Source organism: Vicugna pacos, chromosome 8 (genome assembly GCF_048564905.1).
Source record: "Vicugna pacos chromosome 8, VicPac4, whole genome shotgun sequence".
Classification (NCBI taxonomy): domain Eukaryota; kingdom Metazoa; phylum Chordata; class Mammalia; order Artiodactyla; family Camelidae; genus Vicugna; species Vicugna pacos.
The window spans coordinates 46,535,744-46,559,188 of NC_132994.1; the positions used below are offsets into that span (position 1 = coordinate 46,535,744).

At 36.7% G+C, this 23,445-nt stretch overlaps 1 protein-coding gene across 2 annotated transcripts in view; it reads left to right on the forward strand.

Annotated features, from left to right (window-relative positions):
* TRMT11 (tRNA methyltransferase 11 homolog) overlaps positions 1–19,985 on the forward strand; it is a 50,492-nt gene extending 30,507 nt beyond the window's left edge. For both annotated transcript variants that reach the window (XM_006200026.4, XM_072965832.1), the window contains exons 12-13: positions 1,231–1,351; positions 19,567–19,985. In XM_006200026.4, the coding sequence (XP_006200088.1) occupies positions 1,231–1,351; positions 19,567–19,698 (253 nt within the window). In that variant the 3' untranslated portion in view covers positions 19,699–19,985. The remainder of the gene's footprint in view (positions 1–1,230; positions 1,352–19,566) is intronic.
* The last annotated feature ends 3,460 nt before the right edge of the window (positions 19,986–23,445 follow it).

The window sequence follows — 23,445 nt, forward strand, 5'->3', positions numbered from 1 at the left end:
AGGTGAAGTCTAAAATGGTCATTACTTGTTGGAAAGCCCTGAGGAAGGAGGCAGAGGATGACTTCAAGAGAATTCCTTCCACTGATAATAAAGTGAAGTGTATTATGAATGTTGCTTGGTAAGTGGGTGATGAAGGTTTTGAGCATGTGGTCAAGGTTATGAGGGGGAGCGTTGAAGGTCACAGGGACATAGAAAAGTCAGTTAAAGACTGTTGGTGAAAATGATGTTGATGCATTAGACTGGGCTAGCCGAGATGGTGGTCCTTTACAGGAAGTGCTGATCAGTACTTTTCCCATTTTGGATAAGAGTTTTAAAATTTCCCGTATAAGAAATGTTTGCAGAGACTATCTGGAAAGGTATGAAGATTTGCAAAGGAAAAATGAAAGCTGGCAGTGTTCTTAAAGGTATCCATAACTAGGGAGCCCTCTCTCCCACAGTTCTGAATCCTGCTCTATAACTGTTTCCCTCACGTTTGTTACCTGTTTCTTCTGCCAAGATTAATGCCAACAGCCTATCAGATGTCAGGTCCTGAACCTCTGTAGCCTGACCGTGCTGCTTTCTGGGTGTCATCATCTCCATTCACAAAGTATACATGCTACACAGTAGAGGCACCACTGCTTTATCATGGCTTCAGTTTTATTTCATGCTTAAGGTGACCAAAGGATCGATCTCATCTGGAGTGTTTATTGTAGTGGTAGTTTATTTGAATAATCTTATGTATCAAAGTTAATGGAGATCTCAAGATGTCATTAAAATTTTGCAGGGACATTTCATTTTAAAGGGGAAAGTGTGCTATAGTGAACTTTATACTTTGGGAATTTGTGAAAATCCCCAGTTGAATCAGTCCCTCATGAATGTCAGGGGCTTGTTGTGGAATGTATTTCTGTCTGCCTTATGTGTTCTTGTGGGATCCTTTAGGGTGGAATTGCCATCTTGTATTTTTGTGGTTTAAATGCTTGGCATTTTTCAATAAAACATACTTGTGTTCTCTCATTCTCATCCTACAGGTAAAAAAAATTAAACTGCTTTTTTTGGATATGGTAATAATAAAATAGTTTGCTTTTTAAAAATACAGATTGTTTATGGATTATGTGGACAGTTAGTATGTGTGAAATACAGTGGTGCAGCACGTGGTGGGAGGATGTCCCATTCCACACAGGATAAACCCGTGACGATCCAGTGTGGGGCACACATGGGAGTGTTCGTAACACTTAGCTGTTCTTTCTTCAGATACACGGAAGAGATGGTACCCTGGCACCCTTGCTTGAAACTCATCAGCAACTGTGAGCAAAAGCTTTCCAGTCACACGTCAAGGCACTTGATAACAATGGAAAAGGTGGAGGAATTTGAGGTAAATCATTCTAATATTTTTCCAATAAATTCTGGAAGAATTAGATTTGTCCTCTAATGGAGTCAGGAACTGTTAGTTCTTGATTTTTTAAGAAGTTATGGATAAATTCAGGAGGAGGCAGAAGTTGAAGAGGTAGCACTTGGTGGGATTTAGAGGGTAGGTATAGAATATCAAGTTGAATAGAAAAATAGAAATAAAAGTTGACCTTAATGTCTTAGGCTTTATGTGACATCCTTAGGCTAACTCAGTTATGAAACAGAGCACTCTTAATTAAACAACTATTGTCTGACTAATAGCAATATAGTAGTTACCATTTTTCTCCAAAAGCAGAACCTACTTGATTGCAGACTATACGGAAGAGAAAATGTCACTTTTATGTAAAGGAGAAAGTAATTTGTCCCCATCTATTAGGGCCTAACACGAGTTCTCTCTGTCTCTCTTTCTCACATACACACACAATCCATTTAAGCTTGAGAATAAAGAACAAGACATCTGTTATTTCGTGTCCATATCAGAATTGATACGTGTAATACCTCATCATGGAGCTTAATTAAATCTACACGATGCTCCTCGGTCTGTACTTGTCTGGTGTGACAACCAAAGCTCGACTATATTCACTAGACACTTGAGTGAGCCCCGTCTTTGCTGTGGGGCCGTAGGGTGAATAGAAAAGAACAGGGTGTTACTGCCCGAGGATTTTGTCTTACTCATCTTTACTCTGTGTTCGATTTTTTTCATCTAATTCACAATTTATGGATTCTTTCACACTAATAAAAACTAATATTTGTACAGTGTCTTTGCATATATTATTTTACATATTTCTTGTTTCGGTTTCCATTTCCTGTCTCTAATTTAGACCCTTATTACCATATACCTGGTTTATGCTGATAGTCTCCCATATGATCTTTCTCCTTCCATTTTTCACACCTCTAGTTCTTAGTTGTTAAATCAATCTTCTTAAAACACTGCATTCATTAAGTCACTTCTGTATACATAGATGTAGTGAACTCATTTTTATTACCAAGTAAGGTTCAGAATTTTCAGTGTGACAAGCTTTCCTCAATAATTGGGCTTCAGTCTCAGGGCACTTATGAAAGCTAAGCTCTGTGTGTGTGTGTGTGTGTGTGTGTATAAATAAATAGCTGACTGGTGTCCACTCTGTGTATGTGTGTATATGTATTTGTGTACACACATATATATATACACGTGTATGTGATGTAATTTAAATGAGAGCGTCTAAATAGTTATTTTTAAGCAAATACTAGAAGTTTATATTCAGATGACAGATATCCTTGGAGTGGCATCTGGTACTATTTATATTTATGACATAATTATTCAGCATATTCTTGAAATTTTTAGAAGTACAGTTAAATATATTCATATTAAGCAGTTATTTTACTTAGTAATAATACCTTGCTTTTCTTCAAGTTTTATTACTGGACTTTACTGCTCATATTTTATATCAGGCAAGTCACTTAACTGTTTTTTGGAAGTCAAATCCTATTCCAAGGATGATGATTTACCATTCAGCACTTAAAACATAAGCAGATTTCAGAAATTCCAAAAGAGCAGTTTTCACATTGTTTGACATAGTGACAGCTTTCCAATGTGATGGTATTAAATGACCACCATTTATTGGGATAAGCAGTCGGTCCTCCCTATCCCAGGGCTCCACGTCAGCAGATTCAACCAACTGCGCATCCTAAACATAGTTCATGATCTGCAGATGTTTGAAACCAAGGATACGGAACCCACGGATGTTGGGGGCCGACTATCAGACTTGAGCATCTGCCAGTTTTGGTGTCACTGTGGGTCCTTCAACCAATCTCCCATGGATGCCTAGGGAGATGGATGCCTAGGGAGAACTACACTGTGGAAGCCTCTTGACTGACCTCATTTCAGACTCAGCTGATTAACCAGTACTGGCTATTCCAGCTCTAAAACACAATGCCTATGTCAGACACTTTCAGCTGGTGAATTACTTGGCCTCTACTATAACTGTACACTTCTGTACATGAATTGTCTGTTTACCATGAGTCACTTGTGATTTTTCTGTGAGCTGTTTATGCCAGTTTTATTTGTTATGGCACTTATATAACTAAATGCTAATTAGGCCAGTGAAATATAATGAAGAATAAAGTCATTTCTGTAGAAATGAATATGAATGCTTTAGAAAATAAGGTAAAGTGAGTTGCTAAAAAAAGTGTCTTGAATTGGAAATGGTTGAGATAACTATAACAGGTTGGAAAAAAGTTATTGCAAATCTAGGGTTCTGTACTGAGATTGCTTTGTAAGAGTCTTAAAGTTTTTGCATCATTTTACAAAAGCCAAAATTGGAAATCTTTGTAGGTGTTAATTCAGTATCAGAAGATTGATAAATGAATATATAATTTTTAAAGTTGAAATAAGATGTTTAATATATTAACAAAGCATTTCAATTTCTTCTTGCTTTTACTGGCTTTTTCAACTAATCATCTACTCAGCCTGCCATAACAGAATACTGGAGGCAGAGTGGCTTAAATAACAGAGCTTGATTTTCTCACAGTCTGGAGTCTGGAAGTTCTAGATCAAGGTGCCAGCAGGTTTGGTGTCTGACAAGACCTCTCCTGGCTGCAGACAGCCACCTTCTCTCTGTGTCCTCTGTACATACACAGTGGTGTTTTTTCCTCTTACAAGGACATCAGTCCTATTGGATTAGGGTCCCACAGTTGTGACCTCATTTAGCTTCATTCACCTCCTTTAAGACCTTACGTCCAAGTGCAGAAATACTAGGGGTTAGAACTTCAACATGTGAATTTTGGGGGCACACAATTCAGCCCATAACACTAACAATTACCAATATCTGTCACATTGAATAAGAGGCTTCTGTTGTATGTTACAGGATGCTTTTCTCATACTCTCCCAGTTTCTTCCCGTGCATCTATCTTTTAGTATTTTGAGGGAAGTAAGACATTTGATAATTCAAATAGTAACATTACAGCTCTTAGAAATCACAGCACTTAATGTATTTATCTGAGTTAGTAATAGTAAAAATAGTAACTAACATTTATGTGCCAGCCACATGACTAATACATGTAAAAAAACAAATATTACCTATAGATTTTGTAGTTTTTGTTCTTGAAATTAGAAAGTAAAGTGAATGACAGCATTCTTTTTCTTAATGAGGTATAATTGACGTATTCATTTCTCATCTGTACAACATGATTCAATATTCATATACACTATGAAATGATCACCACAGTGAGTCTAGTTAACATCCATCAACATACATAGTTACAAATTTCTTTTTTCTTGTGATGAGGATTTTCAAGATCTACTTTCTTAGAAACTTTCCAATATGCAATACAGGATTACTAGCTATAGTCACCATGCTGCACATTACAGCCCCATGACTTATTCATTTTATAGTAGGATATTTGTACCTTTTGCCCCTTCCCTCCTGCCACTGGCCTCCTGACAACCACTAATCTGTTCTCTGTATCCATGAACTTGGCTTTTTGTTTGTTTTGTTTTTTATATTCTACATGTGAGATCATACGGATTTGTCTTTCTCTGTTTGACTTATTTTACTTAGCTTAATGTCCTCAGGGTCCATCCATTTTGTTGCAGATGGCAAGATTTCATTCTTTTTTTCATTTTTCATTCCATTCCATTTTTAATATAGCTCTCTCTGTATCTACATTGATATAGATATACGTCACATCTTCATCATAGACACTTAGGTTGCTTCCATATCTTGGCTATTGTAAATCATGCTGCACTGAACATGGGGATGTATATATCTTTTTAGACTATTGTTTTCATTTTCTTCAGATAAATCCCAGAAGTAGAATTGCTGATCATATGGTAATCCTGTTTTTAATTCAAGGAATCTTAGTATTGTTTCCCATAGTGGCTACACCAATTTACATTCCTACCAACAGTGCACACAGATTCCCTTTTCTTTACATCCTCACCAACACTTGCTATTTCTTGTGGATAGTAGCCCTTCTAATAGGTGTGAGATGCTGTCTCATTGTAGGTTTGATTTGCATGTCCCTAACTACTGATATTAAGCATCTTTGCAAGTGCCTGTTGGCTAGCTCTGTTTTTGCCTTTGGAAAAATGTCTACTCAGATCCTCTGCCCTTTTTTTTTTTGCTTTTGAATTGTAGGAGTTCTTTGAGTACTTTGGATACTAACCCCTTATCAGATGGGATAGAGATGATCGTATTTTCTATTCTTCATTTTGTTAATGTGATGTATCACGTTGATTGACAGAGCTTGATTGTGGGTATTGACCCCTTCTTGCATCTCTGGAATAAATCCCACTTGATCATGTTATATGATTCTTCTAATGTATTGTTGAATTTGATTTGCTAATATTTTGTTAAGGAATTTTATATCTATATTCATCAGGGATATTGGCCTGTAATTTTCTTTTCTTGTGGTATCCATGTCTGGTTTTGGCTAATACTGGCTTCACAGAATGCATTTGGAAGTATTTTTTCTTCCACTATATTTTGGAAGAGTTTGAAAAAGATAGTATTAATTCGTCTTTGAATGTTTGGTACAATTCACCAGTGAAGCCATCTGGTCCTCTGCTTTCATTTGAAGATTTTTGATTACTGATTCAGCCTCTGCTAGTAATTGGTCTCTCAGATTTCCTATTTCTTCATGACTCAATCTTGGAAGGTTGTATGTTTCTAGGAACTTATCCATTTCTTCTAGGTTGTGCAGTGTATTGAGATAAGATTGTTGACAGTGGTTTCTTAAGATCCTTTGTATTTCTGTGGTATCAGTTTAAAGTCTCTTCTTTCAGTTCTGATTGTATGTATTTGAGCCTTTTTTTCCCCCTTGATGAGTCTAGCTAAAGGCTTGTCAGTTTTATCTTTTCAAAGAATGAGGTCTTAGTTTTATTCATCTTTTCTGTTACCTTTCTAGTCTCTATTTCATTTATTTCTGCTCTGATCTTTATTTCCTTTTTTCTGCTCATACTCTGTGCTTTGTTCTTTTTTTCTAATTCATTGATATATAAAGTTAGGTTGTTTATTTAAGACTTATTTTAATACATTTAAAAACAAATATTACCTATAGATTTTGCAGTTTTAAGTCTTGATATTAGAAAATACAGGGAATGACATCATCAATCTTTATTTTGTGTCCTCCGTAAAAAATACTTGCACCATATGATGATTATAATGGCTTGAAACACTGTTCCAAAGAATTGGGAGAAGAAAAATCTAGAGAAAAGAGTCTTTAATAATTAATGGAGTCACATTATAAACTAGTCATTTCTGTTTTAATAGCAAAATGAAGACCCATTGTGGACAATTTTGCGTTTGCTTTCCCCTGAGTTTAATTTGCTTAAGAAAGGCTAGTATTTTTTTAGATTTATAATATTTCCCTAAGCAAATTTGATACTTAGAGGAAGAAACAGAGAAAGATCTAAGGATGCTTCTGGGAATATTTCTCCTATATGAAGATGATAAATAAGAGCACTTGCCTTATGTATTTCTAAACCTGAAAAGGCAGTGTTCATTGTTCTTTGGTTGCTTTTTATCATTTTACTTTTGTCTTTTCAAATTAATTTATAAAACAAGGGAAAAGCCTGTTGCTCAAGTAATTTTTTGAAATGGTATTCACTTTATAAGATCAAATAAGATCAAATTCAATCAGTGAGTTTCAACTTCTATAGAGTTTATTATAACTGAAATCACTTTGTTGTGTCAAATTAATCATGTTTGGTTTTTAATTAATTACTTCATTTCTCCTTTCTGTTTGTATGGAGAGGAGTGTATATAATAGCAGCAGGATCCCAGACTTCTATAATGCAAGTGATGACATGAGATTGTCAAACAGTTCTCAAACGCATCTAACAAATTGTTCTTGACCTTGTTCAGTGTTGTTGATTTTGGCAACGGAAGACTATTAATTTTAGATTTTTACACTTTTGTATACTGTGTCTCTTCATTTCTGATTTGTCACTTGTTAGGTTCAGTATATAACTTTTGGCCTACTTGGTATGCTGTTATAAAGTGTTCTCCCTCCCCTCTTTTATAATGTAAACATAAGTTATAAATGCAAAAAGTAAAGAATATAGATATTTCATAAAATTTTGTATCTTTACATTATTGGCCATAATTTTCAGACTTACTGAACCTTAGTAGTGAAGAAGAAAATTCTTGCTGTGTTAAAATTATAAAGATACCTAGTAAGAAAAACCAATTTTTTATCATTATTCCCTGTTAATATAGTCTGAAAGCTAAGCAAATGATAAAGAACACTTTTATAATGCTTTTAGGTTTCACATCCATTTGACCTTATTATTTTACCCATGTTCCAGATGAGGAACTGATCTGGGCCCAGCCTATTCCACTTAAATAGGAAGTTGTCGATTTGAGACCAAAACTCCTCTTTGTACCTAAAGTTTTATATGCTTTTTTCTGTATTATGTTGCCTCTTTACCAAAACACATTTTTACCTTTACAGTGTGCCAAGATTAAAAGGCAAATATTATTGAGTGGCATATTACAAGTTTCTTTTAAAGACCATCTTTCCTCATCACTCTTGGGGCCATGGTAGAATGTGATTTGTTTCACCAGAACTCATTTTTCCTGTTGATACAACATGTAGTTGATGCTGCTATATATAGTTGTAGTCACAGTGGTTACTCCATAAGATATTTTTCTCATATAAAGTCCATAGGAGAAAAATGCTGATCTCTAGAGTTGTCCAGAACAGTTCAGAATACAAGAGCAGTGGTTTGTCTTCAGTGAAAGTCACTTAACATCATAATACCTTCTCAATGTTTTATACCAGTATATTTGGGCAGATGAAAAAGTATCCAAAGCAGCCATTTTCAAGACTTCCTTGAGTTTTTTTTTATACATTCATGCAACTTTTATACATTATAGTACTTGGTTAAATACAAGAAAATTATCTTAAATTGCCATTACACTAAATGGACCATCGTGTGTCCTATTTGTTTTGTGGCTTATTTACTTGACATGCTATCTTATGCTGCTCATGATTTGATAACTATTGAAGTATAGATTAGTTTAATTTTAAATATTATATAGACACTAATTTATACTGAAGGTACAATATTGTGTAAATTAGTTGGGTTTTTTTATAGCTAGCAAGTATAGTTCAGATGATTTAAAATAGGGAATATTGGGAGGTCATAGTGGCAGGTGATCAAAGTTAGTGTCATTTTTTATTTTGGACTGAATGAAAGAGTCCAGTTAACATCAAGCCTACAAATGCTTCATTAATCAGAATGGAAGGTGGCCAAAACTGAGATTTGACTGAAGGGCTGAAAGATTTTGTAGCTGTGGAGGGAGAAAAGAACCATTAACATTATAAGGACGACAACAACAATGTTCTAAATGAGGAAGGAAGAGAAGAGAAACTGAGATCACTTGTGTGAGAAAATGACAAACAGGTGGCTTGACGGGAAGAAGGGAGTCTCTGTAAGCAGTTTACATGTGAGAATAGTGGCAGTGCTGCTCATTGTAAACGGCAGTGTTTTGCTGACGTGATGCTGATGCCTATTTCTGTTATGAATGATCCTTTCTCAGGATTAATGTTGTTAATTGGTTTTCCTTAGGCAGCCACTTGAATTAAAGGTGGTTTCTTCCATCTTTAGGTTGACCTTTCTTTCTGAAGTATTTCGGTTTTTGCTTTCTCTTGTCAGGATGGTTGGGTAGTTTCCTTTTGATTGCAGCTGTGAAAGATTAGAGATTAGTTGTGAAGTATTTCAATCATATAGCATGCCTGGTGGGAAACAGATGCGACTTTATCAGTGAGAAAAATAAGACAGGGTGACACTAAGTTAGAGCGTGGTAGTTGGACATGAACCCAGTCTAGGTCTTAGTACAATACAGTATTCATTACCATCAAATGGTCCTGGGTTCAATCTCTAAGTACCTCCTCTAAAAATAAATAAGTAAACCTAATTACCTCTCTCCACAAAAACAAACAAAAAAATGTGTCTATGTGTGTGAGGGGGTGGAAGGGGGCATGGGAGAATGACGGAGAAAGAGAGAAAGAATCCTTTAAATTATTTTGCATAGCAAATCAGAAGGAAGCTATCTGCATTTACAACTTGAGATGTTTGAGAAGGCTTATAAAAGCAGATGGGAGCCGGATGATGCTGCGTATCATATTACATTAATTCACTTTTAAGGATCATATCATCTACTTAGTTCTGTTACTTTTTCTGTTAATGGTACTTTTCCTTGAATTTAAATCTTAGAGGATCATCATTTAACTTTTTATACTTCTGCAACTAAATGATTTTGCCAAACAAAATGGATTTTTTAAAAATTAATGCTATCATAATAGTTTTAAATGACTGTTTCTGGTAAACCAAGAAAAAAGTAAGTCTATCTCCTTCTAGCTCCAGGAAGGCCAATATTTAAGATTCCTGGATCCTTCTACTTGTGGTGCTGTTTGGATATGACTTTTATTTGCAGGAAAAAGCAGCTCTCTGAAGGCGGAGAGAGCATTCACCTTTATGCTCCAGCTCTAATGCTCCTGTTTTCGAGCCGTGACAGTAACCAGTCTATTTAATATATTGCTGTTACAGAATCTTGGGCAGAGGTAGTTGCAAAATGTGAAGTATGATCTGGGAGTCCAAGGCAGGAGTGGTTAGGGAAATGGGAAGTTTATGTCCAAAGTTAGTGTAATACTCTGGAGCTTCTCCTCCAATTCTCAACTGACACATTGTCTGCTTTCTTTTGTGTTTTTATTTATCATATGGTTACTGAATTTAGAATTCTCTTTCTAGCATGTTTCTAATTCAGACACAAACTTGTGTCTTCTTCTCACTCCATGACCCACCAAGAACCTAACCCTGAGATTTTAATGTGTATTTTTTGCCCCAAACCTAAATGTACAGTCTTAGTAAGTAGTTATAAAGTAAACATCTATGTCACCACACCAAGGTCGAAATTACAGAGTATTGAAGCGCCCCTGTTGTGGCTGTTTCTGATCACCCACATCCCCCACTGCAGGTATAACCACCAGTCTGACTTTTATGGTCATCCTTTGCTTGCTTTCCTTTATAACAGTATCACTGTCAAATTCTCCCTAAGCAAAGTACTTTGCTTGTTTTTGATCTTTATATAAATTCATGTGTATTTTTGTTAATTTTCCTTTTAATGGATTGTGATGGTTTAAAAAGGTCACCTTGAATATGAATTGTCTTCACATTAAAGCAAGAGAGTTTGTATGTGCATGCCTGTATATATTTTGGTCTATTACTCAGCCTTTGCTCTTAGGGTAAGAAACATTTTTTCTTAATTTTAAACAACTGTTAGATATAGTGACTAATAAGTTGTCATTACATTTTCATCTGGTGTGTTGGCCTGTATTTTAATACTTGAGGTTAAAGTTTGAATTTTATGAAATTAGAGGTTCTAGTGGTGAGCATATGAAAAGGTCTCATAGTTCTGTATCATCATGATAGCACAAATATCCATGATAGTCTTTTTGCAATTAGAAAGGAGTTTTGTGCTGAATACTAGATGTCAAAGTTCAATCAAATGTCACTCATTTTGAGAACTCTAGACATGAAGATGTGTGTGTGTATATATAGATAAATATTTTAATAGATTTTAGGTAATGATATTTTGCAGAGTAATGAATTTTTTTTTACAAGGACAGATGACATGTAGATATCTAACTTAGGGATGAAGATTTCCAACCCTTACCGTGTTCCCATTACGAGTAATGCTAGCGATTTCCCTTAGTAGTATTGGCTGCCAGACTTCTGACCTGCTTGTCCTTGGTTTGGAAATGGTCTAGTGCTGTTTATAGTTGTGTAACTTTAGCACAAGTGGTTTCTATAGCTACTGCCCAGTACCAGATGTAGAACAGTGGGAAGCTTTGATAAGGGGAGCAGGACTTTTAAACAAAAGCCGGACGTGGGTAATTACCCTGAAGCTGAACTGAGGTCCATTATATTCAGCACTGTCATTTACATTTCATTTCTCTCTCTGCTGATTGCAAGGAGGAAAATCTACCCACTGTTTTCCTCTTCCATCTCTTTGCCTTCTTCCTCTCACCTTATTAAAGAATGTATGTTTTATCTTTAATCTGTTTCACGAATCCAAAGGTCTTTGACAAAATGAGATGATCATCACCAGTTCGATGGCTTTTACTATGATGGTAGCATCGCTGGTTTTCACTTATCATAGAATAAGTTTTATAAGCCATCTGTATTCAAGTGTTTGCAGTGAAGCTGCTGTTTTGTATAAACTGTTGTCACTTTGAGAATATAAATGACTTAAGGTTAATACTAGTGAGGTAGAAGAAATCATTATTTCATTATCAGAAACTGTCAGTAAGTAAAAGGACAGCTTAAACCTGACCTTTAATTAAAATAGAAGCCATTTGGTTTTCTTCTAAGTGGTTTTCAACTTCATCTCCAAAGTGACACCTTTCTACAGGAAATCTCTTGTTTTTTAAACAGTAACTTTTATAAATTGGTGATTATCCTTAGGTATATATTGGGGGATTCCTTAAAAGTAACTCATTTGGCAATAAAGGGTTACTATGAGAGAGAATTTTGGCGTTAGTTAGAATGTGGGTAGAGTGGTGTGAGAGATGAGGCTGTAAAGTAAGGGGGATCCAGTTTGTGGTAGAGGCTGGGCAGGGGCAAGGAAGTTGAGGAAAGACTCCTTTTCTTTGTAAAGAAGGATGTAAGTTTTGGTTAAGAGTGATTGCAAAAGGTGCTATGAGAAATGAGAAAGAAAACTGTCTTTTACTGATTTTCACATTCATGTCTTTTTCATATATTTGTATGCTTTCTTTTTCTGACTTACTGTATGTTTGAGGGGAAAGCCATGCTTTTATCGCTCAGCATGTGTTTATAGGACCATTTTTATCAGGTATTGAGACTGAACAGACTAATAAAACATAGTCCTTATCCTTAGAGAACTTGCACATGGGAGACACGATCACCCAACCCATTCCAACATAATGTGTTTGGTTCTGGAGTGATCTGTGCATGTTGCTGCATGAACACCCAGGAGCACCTACCTGAGGAGATGGTGCTTGAGTAAAGAGGCCAGCGTTTTTGGCAAAGGTACAGAGATGTGAGAGGGGCTGTGGTGCGTTCAGGGAAACCTGGACATTTCAGCATGACTCAAATACTAAGTATTTGGGAAGCAGTGACTGGAGATGAAGTGGAAAACCACAGGCTTACCTAGTGTTGAAGGTCTGTACATACCAAAGAGTTCCAAGTTTATCTGATCAGTGATGGCAAGCCTGTGAGGGATATGAGTTATGAGAGTGGCAGGAGTTCTGTTTTAGGAAGTTCACCCGGGCTTTAATATTCAGGCAAGTTTGAGTTGTGGAAAGATGCCTTAGATACCAGTGTGGAGGTTTCTGGCATGGTCCTGTGAGGATGATGAGGCTGTCAGCCCAGACAGGTAGAAGCTGGAGATTGTCGGGGAGACAATGGGATTGAGAGTTTCAGAGGAGGTAGATGTGGCAAGACCTGGATGACTGGGGTAAGGGAGATGGGAGTTAAGGATAACTTTCAGAAATCTGGCTGGGGGTAACAGTGGGCGGTAGTTTCCATGCACGCATTTTTATCCTTCTCCCCTGCTTCCCAAAGGACATGGTGCAGTGCCTGGGCTACTGCCGTAGACTTCCGGCTGGTTTCCCTGCTTCTGGCATTTCTTCCACCATTACATTTCTTATACGGTAGCCAGAGCACCTTCCAGAGTGCAGATAGGTGATGCAGCTCCCCGCTTAAAAGTCATCAGTAACTTTCTGTTGTTCTGAATTCTTCACATAACCTTCAAGGCCACCCTGACCTACTTCTGGCCTGTGTCTCCAACATCATTTTGTGCCACCTTCCCTTTTGTTTTCCAAGCCTTGGCCATGCTGTCTTGCTTTCAGTTCCCAGAATGTCCTTGCTTTCTTCTAGTCTGAATTTCCTCCCTCACTGTGTTCCCTGGAGTGCTTTCTTCCCCTCTCTTTCTGTAGGTAGATTTGATCCATCCTGTAGGTCTCAGATAAATGTCGCTTCCTGAGGGAAGCCTTACTTGTCCATTCTCCCCCCACCCCATCGGACTGGGTGTCTCCTTATGTTCTCTCTTTTCTTCCCAATGTTGAATCACAGTTTGTAAGTATATGCTTGGGTATATATTGTTTAATGTGTGTTTCCCACTTGACTGTTTGGCTCACCACTCAGTAAATATGGAGTGAATGAATAGTAACTGTTCAGTGATTATTTGGGGCACCTCTAGAATAAAACCAGTCAAATTCAACAGTATTTAAATCATCCATTTGAAGGAAGAGAAACAGATAGTTACGGCTAGCTAAAAGTTTTGTTTGAAAATACCCTGAATTTTATCATTACCCTGACACCACTCTTCAAAAGTCAGTGGTAGAGAAACATTTTAATTCCATGACACCTAGGCCTCATTTCTCATGAGAAGCAAACCAGAAAAGCAGCTGAACTGCCATACTGTGGAAAATCATACCACCTTCCTTCTATTTAAGGAGGAGATGATAATAAAGAATGGCAGATTTCTGGGAGAAGGCAGTAAGTAGAAAGGTAGTTTACCTAAGTGGAGTTCTCAACAAAAATCTTTAGCTCCTTTGAAGTCTGAGCAATCTTGTGACACTCAGTTTGAGAACGCTCTTACTTACATGTATTCTCACGGTATAATCCAGAGTGTCAGTTTCAAATGTTACTACAAAACATAGTTTTGTTTCTTTTCTTGACTTTTTTACCCTTTAGGTTAACATTTATTAAATTATAAGTGGCTTATATACTTTCCTTAATGTCTTTTTTTGTTCTTTTTGATGTAGAGTTAGTTGTAAAAATAAGTAAGGATTAGCTTGAATAAGGTCTGGTTTATGTACTTTTTCTAGAGAATAATTTTCAGTTCTGGGTTGGACATAATGACAGTGATACACTTAGAATCACTAAGGTAAACATGTATTTGTGTATTTCCATATTATTCTTTAAAAAATAAAATTATGTGAACAAACGCAAGTGCTCCCTGAAGGAAAACGGCTGTCCTGGTCATGTTGATTCTCTGTGACTCTAGATGTTTACAGCAGTCAGGCCTCATAGACAGTGAGGGACACAGCGTGCTCCTGACTGTCAGGTGCATGGTCAGCTCTGCTTCAAACTGTCTTCAACCACATCAGGAAATACTATAAAGAAGGATTTCCGCTGCAGCCAGCAGAGGGCAGTGTAGACATAAAAGTACACTACCACTTGCAAGGCTTCCTTTGATTTTTTTTTTTTTTGGCAAGTATGTTAAAATTCCTCGAGTGGTTTATGTTTAGAATTAGCAATACTGATAGGACAGGAAATTGGCTGGGTGGGACAGTGGTTAAAGGGGCTCAGTCTAAAAGTTTAGATCTGAAATATGTGCTACCATAATGTTGCTGTTCAGTGAAGAATGTCCTCTAAATGTCAAACTCCATTTTGAATGACCCACTAATCTGCCATGTGGGAAGTTAACTCTTTAACTATTATTTTTATGTAATTTCTAGTAAGAAAAAACTGTGATGGAAAAAATAGGAGCTTTGAAGTCTCATTTAGTCCACGATTCTGGCAGTGCTGCTTACTAGCTGTGTGTACTATGGCAGATTATATAAACTCTTTCAACCTCTTTCCATACCTGCAAATTTTAGATAATAATCTACTGTGAAAAGATGCAGAAAATTAAATAATTCACTTATGTAAAACACTTAGCTGTAAATACATATCAGTTGCTCTATTAAGTCAGAACTTTTATATTTCTCATCATATTTACAGTTGCTGTTTGTCTTATGAGTGATAGGCCTGAATGCTCTGTATTTCCATTATGTAGCCATCTGTAACTAGCATAAGCTCTTCTTCAGAAATTCTTCATTTCTGATTATAAAAATGATAAACAGTAGATAGTGTAATCAACAATCTTAGCATTTTATTCATATTTCCTTAACTACTGTTGTGTGCCAAAATTTAATCAGTAGTTATGAAATTGGGGAAAGGTGGTCCATAATCCTTCACTGCCATAGTTTTCTTTCTTGGCATTTTCTAATTCTTTGTGTGTGTGTGTGTGTGTGTTTTATCCCATGAAGTATTTCTTGCTTACCAGAAATTGGCAGAAATCAGGTTTTATGATACATAGATGATCTCATGACTGAAAATGATAGACAAATTTGGAAGTGTTAGAGAAAGCAGAAATCAGACACTGGGGCAGGCTTGAGTTAGGGAGGGACATCAGAGTTGTGTTGCTTGAGGACACTCTTCTCCTTTCAAGTGAACACTTTGACCTTGGAGATACTGAGTTGAAAAAAAAAATCTGCAGATATTCCTGGTTGAGATGGACAGGGAATGTGAATAGAGAAGAGTTATCAAAAGGTGATGAAAAATATGTAGAGTTGAATATCATCTCAAGTGTGAGCCGTGGTAAACCAAACTAAAGATAGGATGAAAGAGAGAGAAAAGAGAGAAAAAGATAGCAAGTTTGCCATTGTCTTCAGCATCGAGGTAACATAAGTTCTGAAAGCTGCAAATGGTGTATTTCTTATGGACTAGAGTATTATTTTAAATGAGTATTGTTCACAGGTGTGTGGAATTTACAGGTATGATACATCAGTATGCGATAATATGTGGACCGTACACGTACTGTTTCATGTGGCACATTTTATGAACCATGACTTTTCCATTTAGGTGAAGATGGTAGCCAAAGTCCCTGGAGTGTCTGGCTTACCCCGAAGCAGTACTTATGCTGCTAGTAATAGAACAGCTCTTGCCAGATCCCTGGCTGCACAAGGGATTTGGAACTTTTGGGTTCTCCAGGAGTTTTTGTTATGAATGCCTTATTTCACAATCAGGGGGCAATCAATCTTGTAGGAGGCCTTCCAGGATAGGACCCAAACACATACCGCATATTGCTCTCCTCTACTCTGTGGGAGATAAATAGGATTTTTTCCTTCCCCCAGAGGTTGCATTTCTGAGGTTGATGGTCTTTTCCCACTTTTCTAATAGCATGTATTTCTGTGTCACGGGGCCCTGTAGCACTGAATAGATGGTCTGTTAGGGGCTTATTTTGCTTTTACTATATTCTGAGGGAATGTTGAGATCTAAACTATTCAGATAAAGAATGTCACAGGTAGTACATGACTTCTTGGTAATCACTAATTAGTATAGGTTTTAATCATTACTTTTGCATTTTCTAGGCTTCTGCTGGCCATTCCCAGTCTCTGCCTCTGATCTTTATAGTCTCTTCTTTGTCATCAGTTTGCCCTGTTTATATCCTTCAAGTCAAAGACAAGCTGTTTTGTTAAGCTCTCTCTGGTCTGTGCGGACACCTATCTTCCATTGTGCTTCAGCTTTTCTCTCCTGCTTCCCTCAGTGAGCTGTATAATTGGCATTTTAGGTGGACTAGGCAAGTGAGCAACTGAGCCCCAGTTAGTTCCTGGCCCGTCCTGTTAGTACCCGGCCTGACCTGGTCTTCAGCAGTCTCACCATGCTCTGTCTTTTAAGCTTACATGCTGGGATCATGCATTTCTGTCCTATCTTATCCTCTTCTTGACCATGGCCCCGGGACGTTCCCTGAAGCAGTCAGCAGGGCATTCTGATGTGGAGGTGATCTTGCATGGCTTAGAGGAGTCACAGGGAGAAGAGGGGACAGCTGGGAAGGATCTCACTGCCTGGCGGTGTTCTGTTCCCTCTTGTACAAGAGAGGAAGGTGAGAGGGCATTCAGGAAACCGATGTGCAGCTGAATCTCACTTTTAAACGTTAAGGGAAAAGCCTCAGAATTGGGGAGAGTTTGAACCCATTTGGAGTTTGTCAGGAATGCTGACATTTTAATAAGTTGCACTGGGTCTCAGTATGGAGAATAGACTGAAGATGGAACCAGTGAAGGCAGGGCAGCTGACTAGGAAAGAAAACAAGGAGAGATGAGAAGGCTTAAACTAAAGTCCTGGAGTTACAGATGAGGAGGAGGAGTGAATCTGAGATATTTAGGATGCAGAATCTAAGTTTTTAGGACTGACTAAATGTGATAAGAAAGGGAGAGGGATTGACCCAGGTTTCCAATTTTGATGACTAGATGGAGAATCATGCAAAGAGCTGTGAGAAGTAATATAGCAGGAGAGATGTCACATCTCGACATAGCTTTAAAAATAACCAAGTAAAGATATTTCTGCCAGGATTAAGCTAATGTAGTTCAGAGTGGACAAGTTTTCTGCTAACCTTATTTGATACAAGGAAAGAATGTAGAACACGTAGAGGAGCAGATGACAGCATGTCCCTTCCTTTCCTGTGACACTTCAGTCAGACTTTTGATAAAAGCTGAAATGCACAAGGCAAGGTTAAATGCTGGGCCACCGTTCTGTATTGCTGCTGTCCCAGGTACAGTCCTGAGGTGTGGACCAGACTTCAGTTCTCCTCTCACATCGACTGTACTCCTAGTGTTACGGCATCCTCAAGCATCCTGTGGCTTCTTTTATCTCCTTCTAGTATGAAAATCTTGTGTTGTGGAAATAATCCTCTTAGTTACTAGAACTAAATTAGTAGCATTTCTTATCCAATTCTGTTCCTTTCTGGGCAGGCAGCTCATCTATCAAACCCTTAGCTCATCACATATTTATTCCCAGAGATACTCCTGCTTCTTGAGTTGGGGAAAATTAGACCTTTTGGAAAAAAAAAAAAAGGAGAACCCATTATGTTGTAGTTTCAAAAGGTGTAGTCTCTCCAGTAGACCTGTGTTCAAATCCTAGCTCTGTCACTTACCAGCTGTATTGCCTTGGGCCTGTAATCTTAAGTAATTCCCGATACGTAGATGGTGATACTAGTGTACTTATTTCTTAGAGCCATTGAGTTTATATTAGACAGTACATATAAAGCACTTACTATAGTTTTTGACCCATTATAAATACTGAGTAAATACTACCTTTCATTTGGTATTCTTTAATTTTATACCTATAGATAGGTAAAATTTATTTTTTATCTTTTGGGGATAATATAGCCAGAAGTTATTAACTGTTGGCATGTTTTCAGGTGCTTGTGAGAATTTCGGACTCTAATATACCTAGTGCCATAAAATTTAAGTAGCCACTTGTTTTTGTTTTTTAATGAATCAAGAAATCTGGGCAAGTTTAATAATTTGGTATTTTTTTGTGATTAAAAAAATATTCTGAGGCAAAATAGCTTCTGAATAAATAAATCAGCCAACATAATTTTATTCTGGCTAAACCTAGACTTTTATTAATGTTGGATATGAGGGAAAGAATGAAGGTATTCATCTCACACAGGAATGAGGAAAAATACAAAAATATTTTGAGGATTATTATATTCCAGTTATATTTATAGATTATCATTTTGATACTGAAACCAAGATGAGAAATTAGGCTTCATATTTTCTAATAATGTGTCCACACCTATTCTCAAAATCACATTAACCCATGTGCAGTTGAATATGAATTTACAGAAGTGCATGGAAAATGAGATTTTATTTCTAATTAGATTTTTTTTCACGGTTTGAGATGGCTAGTAAAATTGGCCAAGAAGCTGATGTTTCAATGTTTTCTGTCGGTCTTCTTTCCCCTCAATTTTCTAAGCTGAAACATGACATTCTAACCCAGGTTAATATTTTGTTTCAAAATGTCAGTCTGAATACTAGTCTTCACCTGTGTCTGAAGTCTAAATGTATGAAAATTACTTCTTTAGCCTATATTTTCAGCTACTGGAGGTTACAGTTTTGAGGAATAGTTTATTTCATTAACTGAACGTGGATATACCCCCAGTTTTATTGATCTGTGTGACATCATACAAATGCAATCATTTGTTGTTATACACAACTGGAGTGCAAGCTTCCTAGTTTGGTAATTCTTAGAGTCATAGATGGTTTCAGTTTGTACTGAACTAGGAATCGGAACGTGCACGCGGTTGTCCCAACTTGAGTTACCTGGGATGATTCTCTTTGCCTTCCCTTGGTCTATTTTCCCAGGAAAAGTATTTGTCCTCTCTGTGCAGAGGACTGTTGTGTGGATCAAAGAGGTGAAGTAAGTGAAAACACTTTGGATACTCAAGCATGATACAGACATAAAGTAGTGGTATATTTCTAATTCAGGTAATAAAGGAAAACAGATGTGTTTCAGAGAGTGTGATTTTGTAAATGACTAAGTGAATTTTATATATATATTTCTCCTAACAAAGGAAGTAACTCAAGCATCTTTATTTTCTGTATTTTCCAACCAACCAGAACCGGGACCAGTATTCACATCTACTAAGTGATCACTTTTTGCCATACCAAGGTCATAACTCCTTCCGTGAGAAATATTTCAGTGGAGTAACGAAAAGAATTGCCAAGGAAGAAAAATCTATCCAGGAGTGAAAATTAAGACTTTGACAATAGAGAAGGAATAAGGATTTGATAGAAGAAGCATCTGGATGTGAACTTTCATGTATGATATAGAAAATGTACTGTTTTAAATAATTTTATATAGCAAAATCAATGCTGAAAGGTCAATTGAACAATTCTTTTTAACATTAGCTTTGTTTTATAGACTATTTTGTTGTATGTACTCTTTTGACCTTTAATTTATATTTGTACTTTCAAGTATTATGGAAATTGACTGAAAACAGTTATATTTTTGGTAATAAATTTACAAAGGGAACTAATAGTGTTGACTTTTTAAACAGATATCTGCTGAATATGTTATAGGCAGTTAATAATAGTTGAAAATTTATTCATTAGGTAGATTTGTTTAATTTGGGTTTTGATTTTAATTGCTTTACATTGTCACTAATAAATCTCAGTGAGGATTCATAAAATTGTGTAGAATTCAGTGCTTTTCAGGGGGATGTGATGAAGGAAATGAATTTTTACTTCTAAATCCCAGACAAGTAATAACAATGATAATGGTGATGATGAGAAAGGCTAGGACCTGACAACCTAAAAAGATTCCAGACTCCTTGAGGCCTGTCCGCATCTGAAGCTCGTCTGTACCTTGGACTTGCTCCTGCATTCCTAAACCTTGACTGTCGGTCAAGTTAACTACCCACAATTTTTGGTTTAGAAAGTAACTGATAGTTAAAAGCAGTAACAACAACACAATCCTTGATGGTTCCCTAATGGTATTAAGTCTAATCAGAGCTCTTTGAAATAGAAGCTATATTTTTCTTGAAGGAGAAACTTTGCTGAGTCCACATTGTGTCCATCATGAAAATATCTTGTTTGAAAACCACTATACCCATTAATTCAGGATGCTAATAGCTTTCCTGCGTTCAGTGGTCAACGTACCTCAGCAAGGCAGCAGTAAACGAATCCTCTCTCTAACCAGAGCCTATTTTTATTTATGCTATTATTATTATTTTAGTGTTACTGCTAGCTTTTTATGGACTCACAACTTGAACGTGTGTAGCTTAGGACCTCCAGAAGACCAGAGCTGCTCAAGCAGAGAGAAGGGGCCGGCCATCTGCTTCATTCTCTCTCCTTTCCTCATCCTGCAGCTCTGAATTTCAGCAGCAGATCTCAAACGTTTCAGTGATTGTTTTGTTTGGGTTTCTGGATGTGATTTGTGGTACACTGGGGAAAATCTAAAAGTATTCAAGGATGATTTATTTTCAGTATTTCTGTTGTAAACCATCTTATTTAAAATTTTTTGAGGTTGTATGGAGGGTGAGTTTGAAACTTTGTAGCTGACTAAATTTGGAATATGAGATTTTAGCCTTGCCCCATTTTTTGGTTGTCACAAAGATTAGTCTAAATTACTTCCAAATCAGACCTGGAAAAGTTGCAACATTAATTTTAGTCACTTTGTTCTTAAAAATTATCCAACATTAAAAAAGTTTTTTCAATTATTTTTTATTACCACTAATGGAGGCCTTTTAATCTTTAATTTTTCATTATTATGAAGCTTATTTTCATATATATCAGTGAATTCCATCTTCCATTCCTGAAATGTCACTAGACTCAGAGTGTGAATTTGTGCAGTTATTTTAAGGTTGGTACTCTGAAGTGAAAAAGAAACTGGATCACTTTCAACCAATTTTGATTTTAGAGCAGAGGTCACACATCCCCTTATTCTAAAAAGAGAGACTTTATTTTCTGGCATCAGGATCTTATTACTTTCTGCATAAGTTACAGAAGATCATTTCCAGAATTGCTTTAGTTTTATGTGTATTTCTCATGCACTTCCAGCAGGAATATCACCTAACAAAATGCCTGCATTTTAGGTAGTTCTGTAATATGAATTTACAGTCTAATCTGTGAGTGAACCCTAGGTGGTCTGTGGGCTGGCCTATTTAATGTTTATAATATGACAAAATCTATAATTTTGTTCCTGGCATATATTAGAACATCCATAAAATCCAGACGGTTACCTTGGTGGTGTTTCATCATAAGTAACCTCCTTCCTGTCCTTTCTGGTGGGGGCTTTTCTTGCTGTGATGGCTGGGAGGGAAGAGTAGAGTGGGTGGTCTTTGGAGGATTTAACCAAAGTGGCCGCTTCCTGCCCAGGGTGACCCAGGTTTGGGCCAGCTCGCCACCAACTTCCTAATGACTAATTCTTTAAATACAAAGATTGAGCAATAAAACATTTTCAAACTTTTAAACTCTGGGAGGTAAGTCAGTGTTCCCTTATGGAGAAAACTCACAATTTTATATTCCCTACATATTTAAGAAGAGTGGTGATTACCAGTAAAGAACTTTATTTGAAGTTTGGTAGAGAAAAGTTTACTATGAGTTAACATACCAGATGCATTGTAGAGAATGTGTTTGTTATTGGATGAAAAATGTGCTTTAAATTAAAGTTTGGGACCGAAATAACTTTTATTGAAGTAATATGTTTTATGCTCTTATTATAATTAAAGAATCAGGGACTTGACTTCTAAAAAAGAATCAGGCAATTAAATGTGAAGGTTGTGTTATCTAGATGCCAATATAAGCAAATCTGACTCTTGAATCAAAGGCCTTAGTCATTTTGGGTTAAAAGAACTAATCTGTGCTGGAAGGATTATCAAGTATTGCTAGTCCAAAGAGACACAGAATAAAACACAATATTGAGAACTGAAGGTGATGTTTTTCGGGGGAAATTATCTTTTTATACCATTCTGATCTCCCTTGAAAAAGCACAGTGGAACTAAGCTGATGTTAATGATTCTAACAGGAAAAAAAAATCCTTTGTTGTTGAAACAGGGCATAAATAAATATATTCATTAATGGAATATACAGGTGGAACTGGAGGTGGATGTTACTGAGAAAATTGATGACCTTATTGTTTCCTGTTTGACCAAAAGGGAGCAAATTACACCAGAATAAGGACTTTGGCTCTTTTTACAAGAGCATGGTTTTTGCTCCATTGTACAGTTATTTAGAAAACTGAACACTTATAAGAACCTTTTTTTCTTAGAAGGATTGTATTCATAGAATAAGTGAAACCTACTTTGCTTTCCAACTCACACACTCCCATTTTTCTCAGATACTTATCAAGTAATGTGGTTTATAATCCAAACAAACAAAACAAAATGCCTTAACCCAGAACATACACATGGACACAGTAACACTAGACTGATGATGTTTGTACTTTACTAAAACATTGAGATCTCTAAAACAGAGTGGTTTGAGAACATAAGGTCTAGAGTGTAAAGAATTGTAATGGAATGATAAACATATCTGTGATTCTATCTAGCCATAGAAACATAGAGGCAGCACATTCCTGTCTATCCTTTGGGCAAAGCTTGCTAGGGAACCTGACCCTATTCCCTTAGTAGAGGTCTGCCTCAGGATGTTCATATGGTTCACTATGTGGAATAAGCAAGTTGACATTTAGACGTAACTGAGGCCAACCTGGAATTTGGCTCTTATCCCTTTCTTCATAAGCCATTGTAGACAGGCTGTTAGGGGAATGGAGGCTAAATTCTCATGGCAGTGTCTTAAGAAGCCCAGGTCATGGAACAAAATAGGCTTAATAGATGAATGTTTAGATAAGCCAGCTTCCCTTTATGTAACTGTGAGCCCTATTTCTTGGGATATTAGGATGTGCTTCGCATATTTTTGTTTTAGAACTTGAATGTTCTTCCTAAGATAATCGTATTGTGGAGATGCCCAACCCCATCAACTAACAAGGAGTCTGCTTTG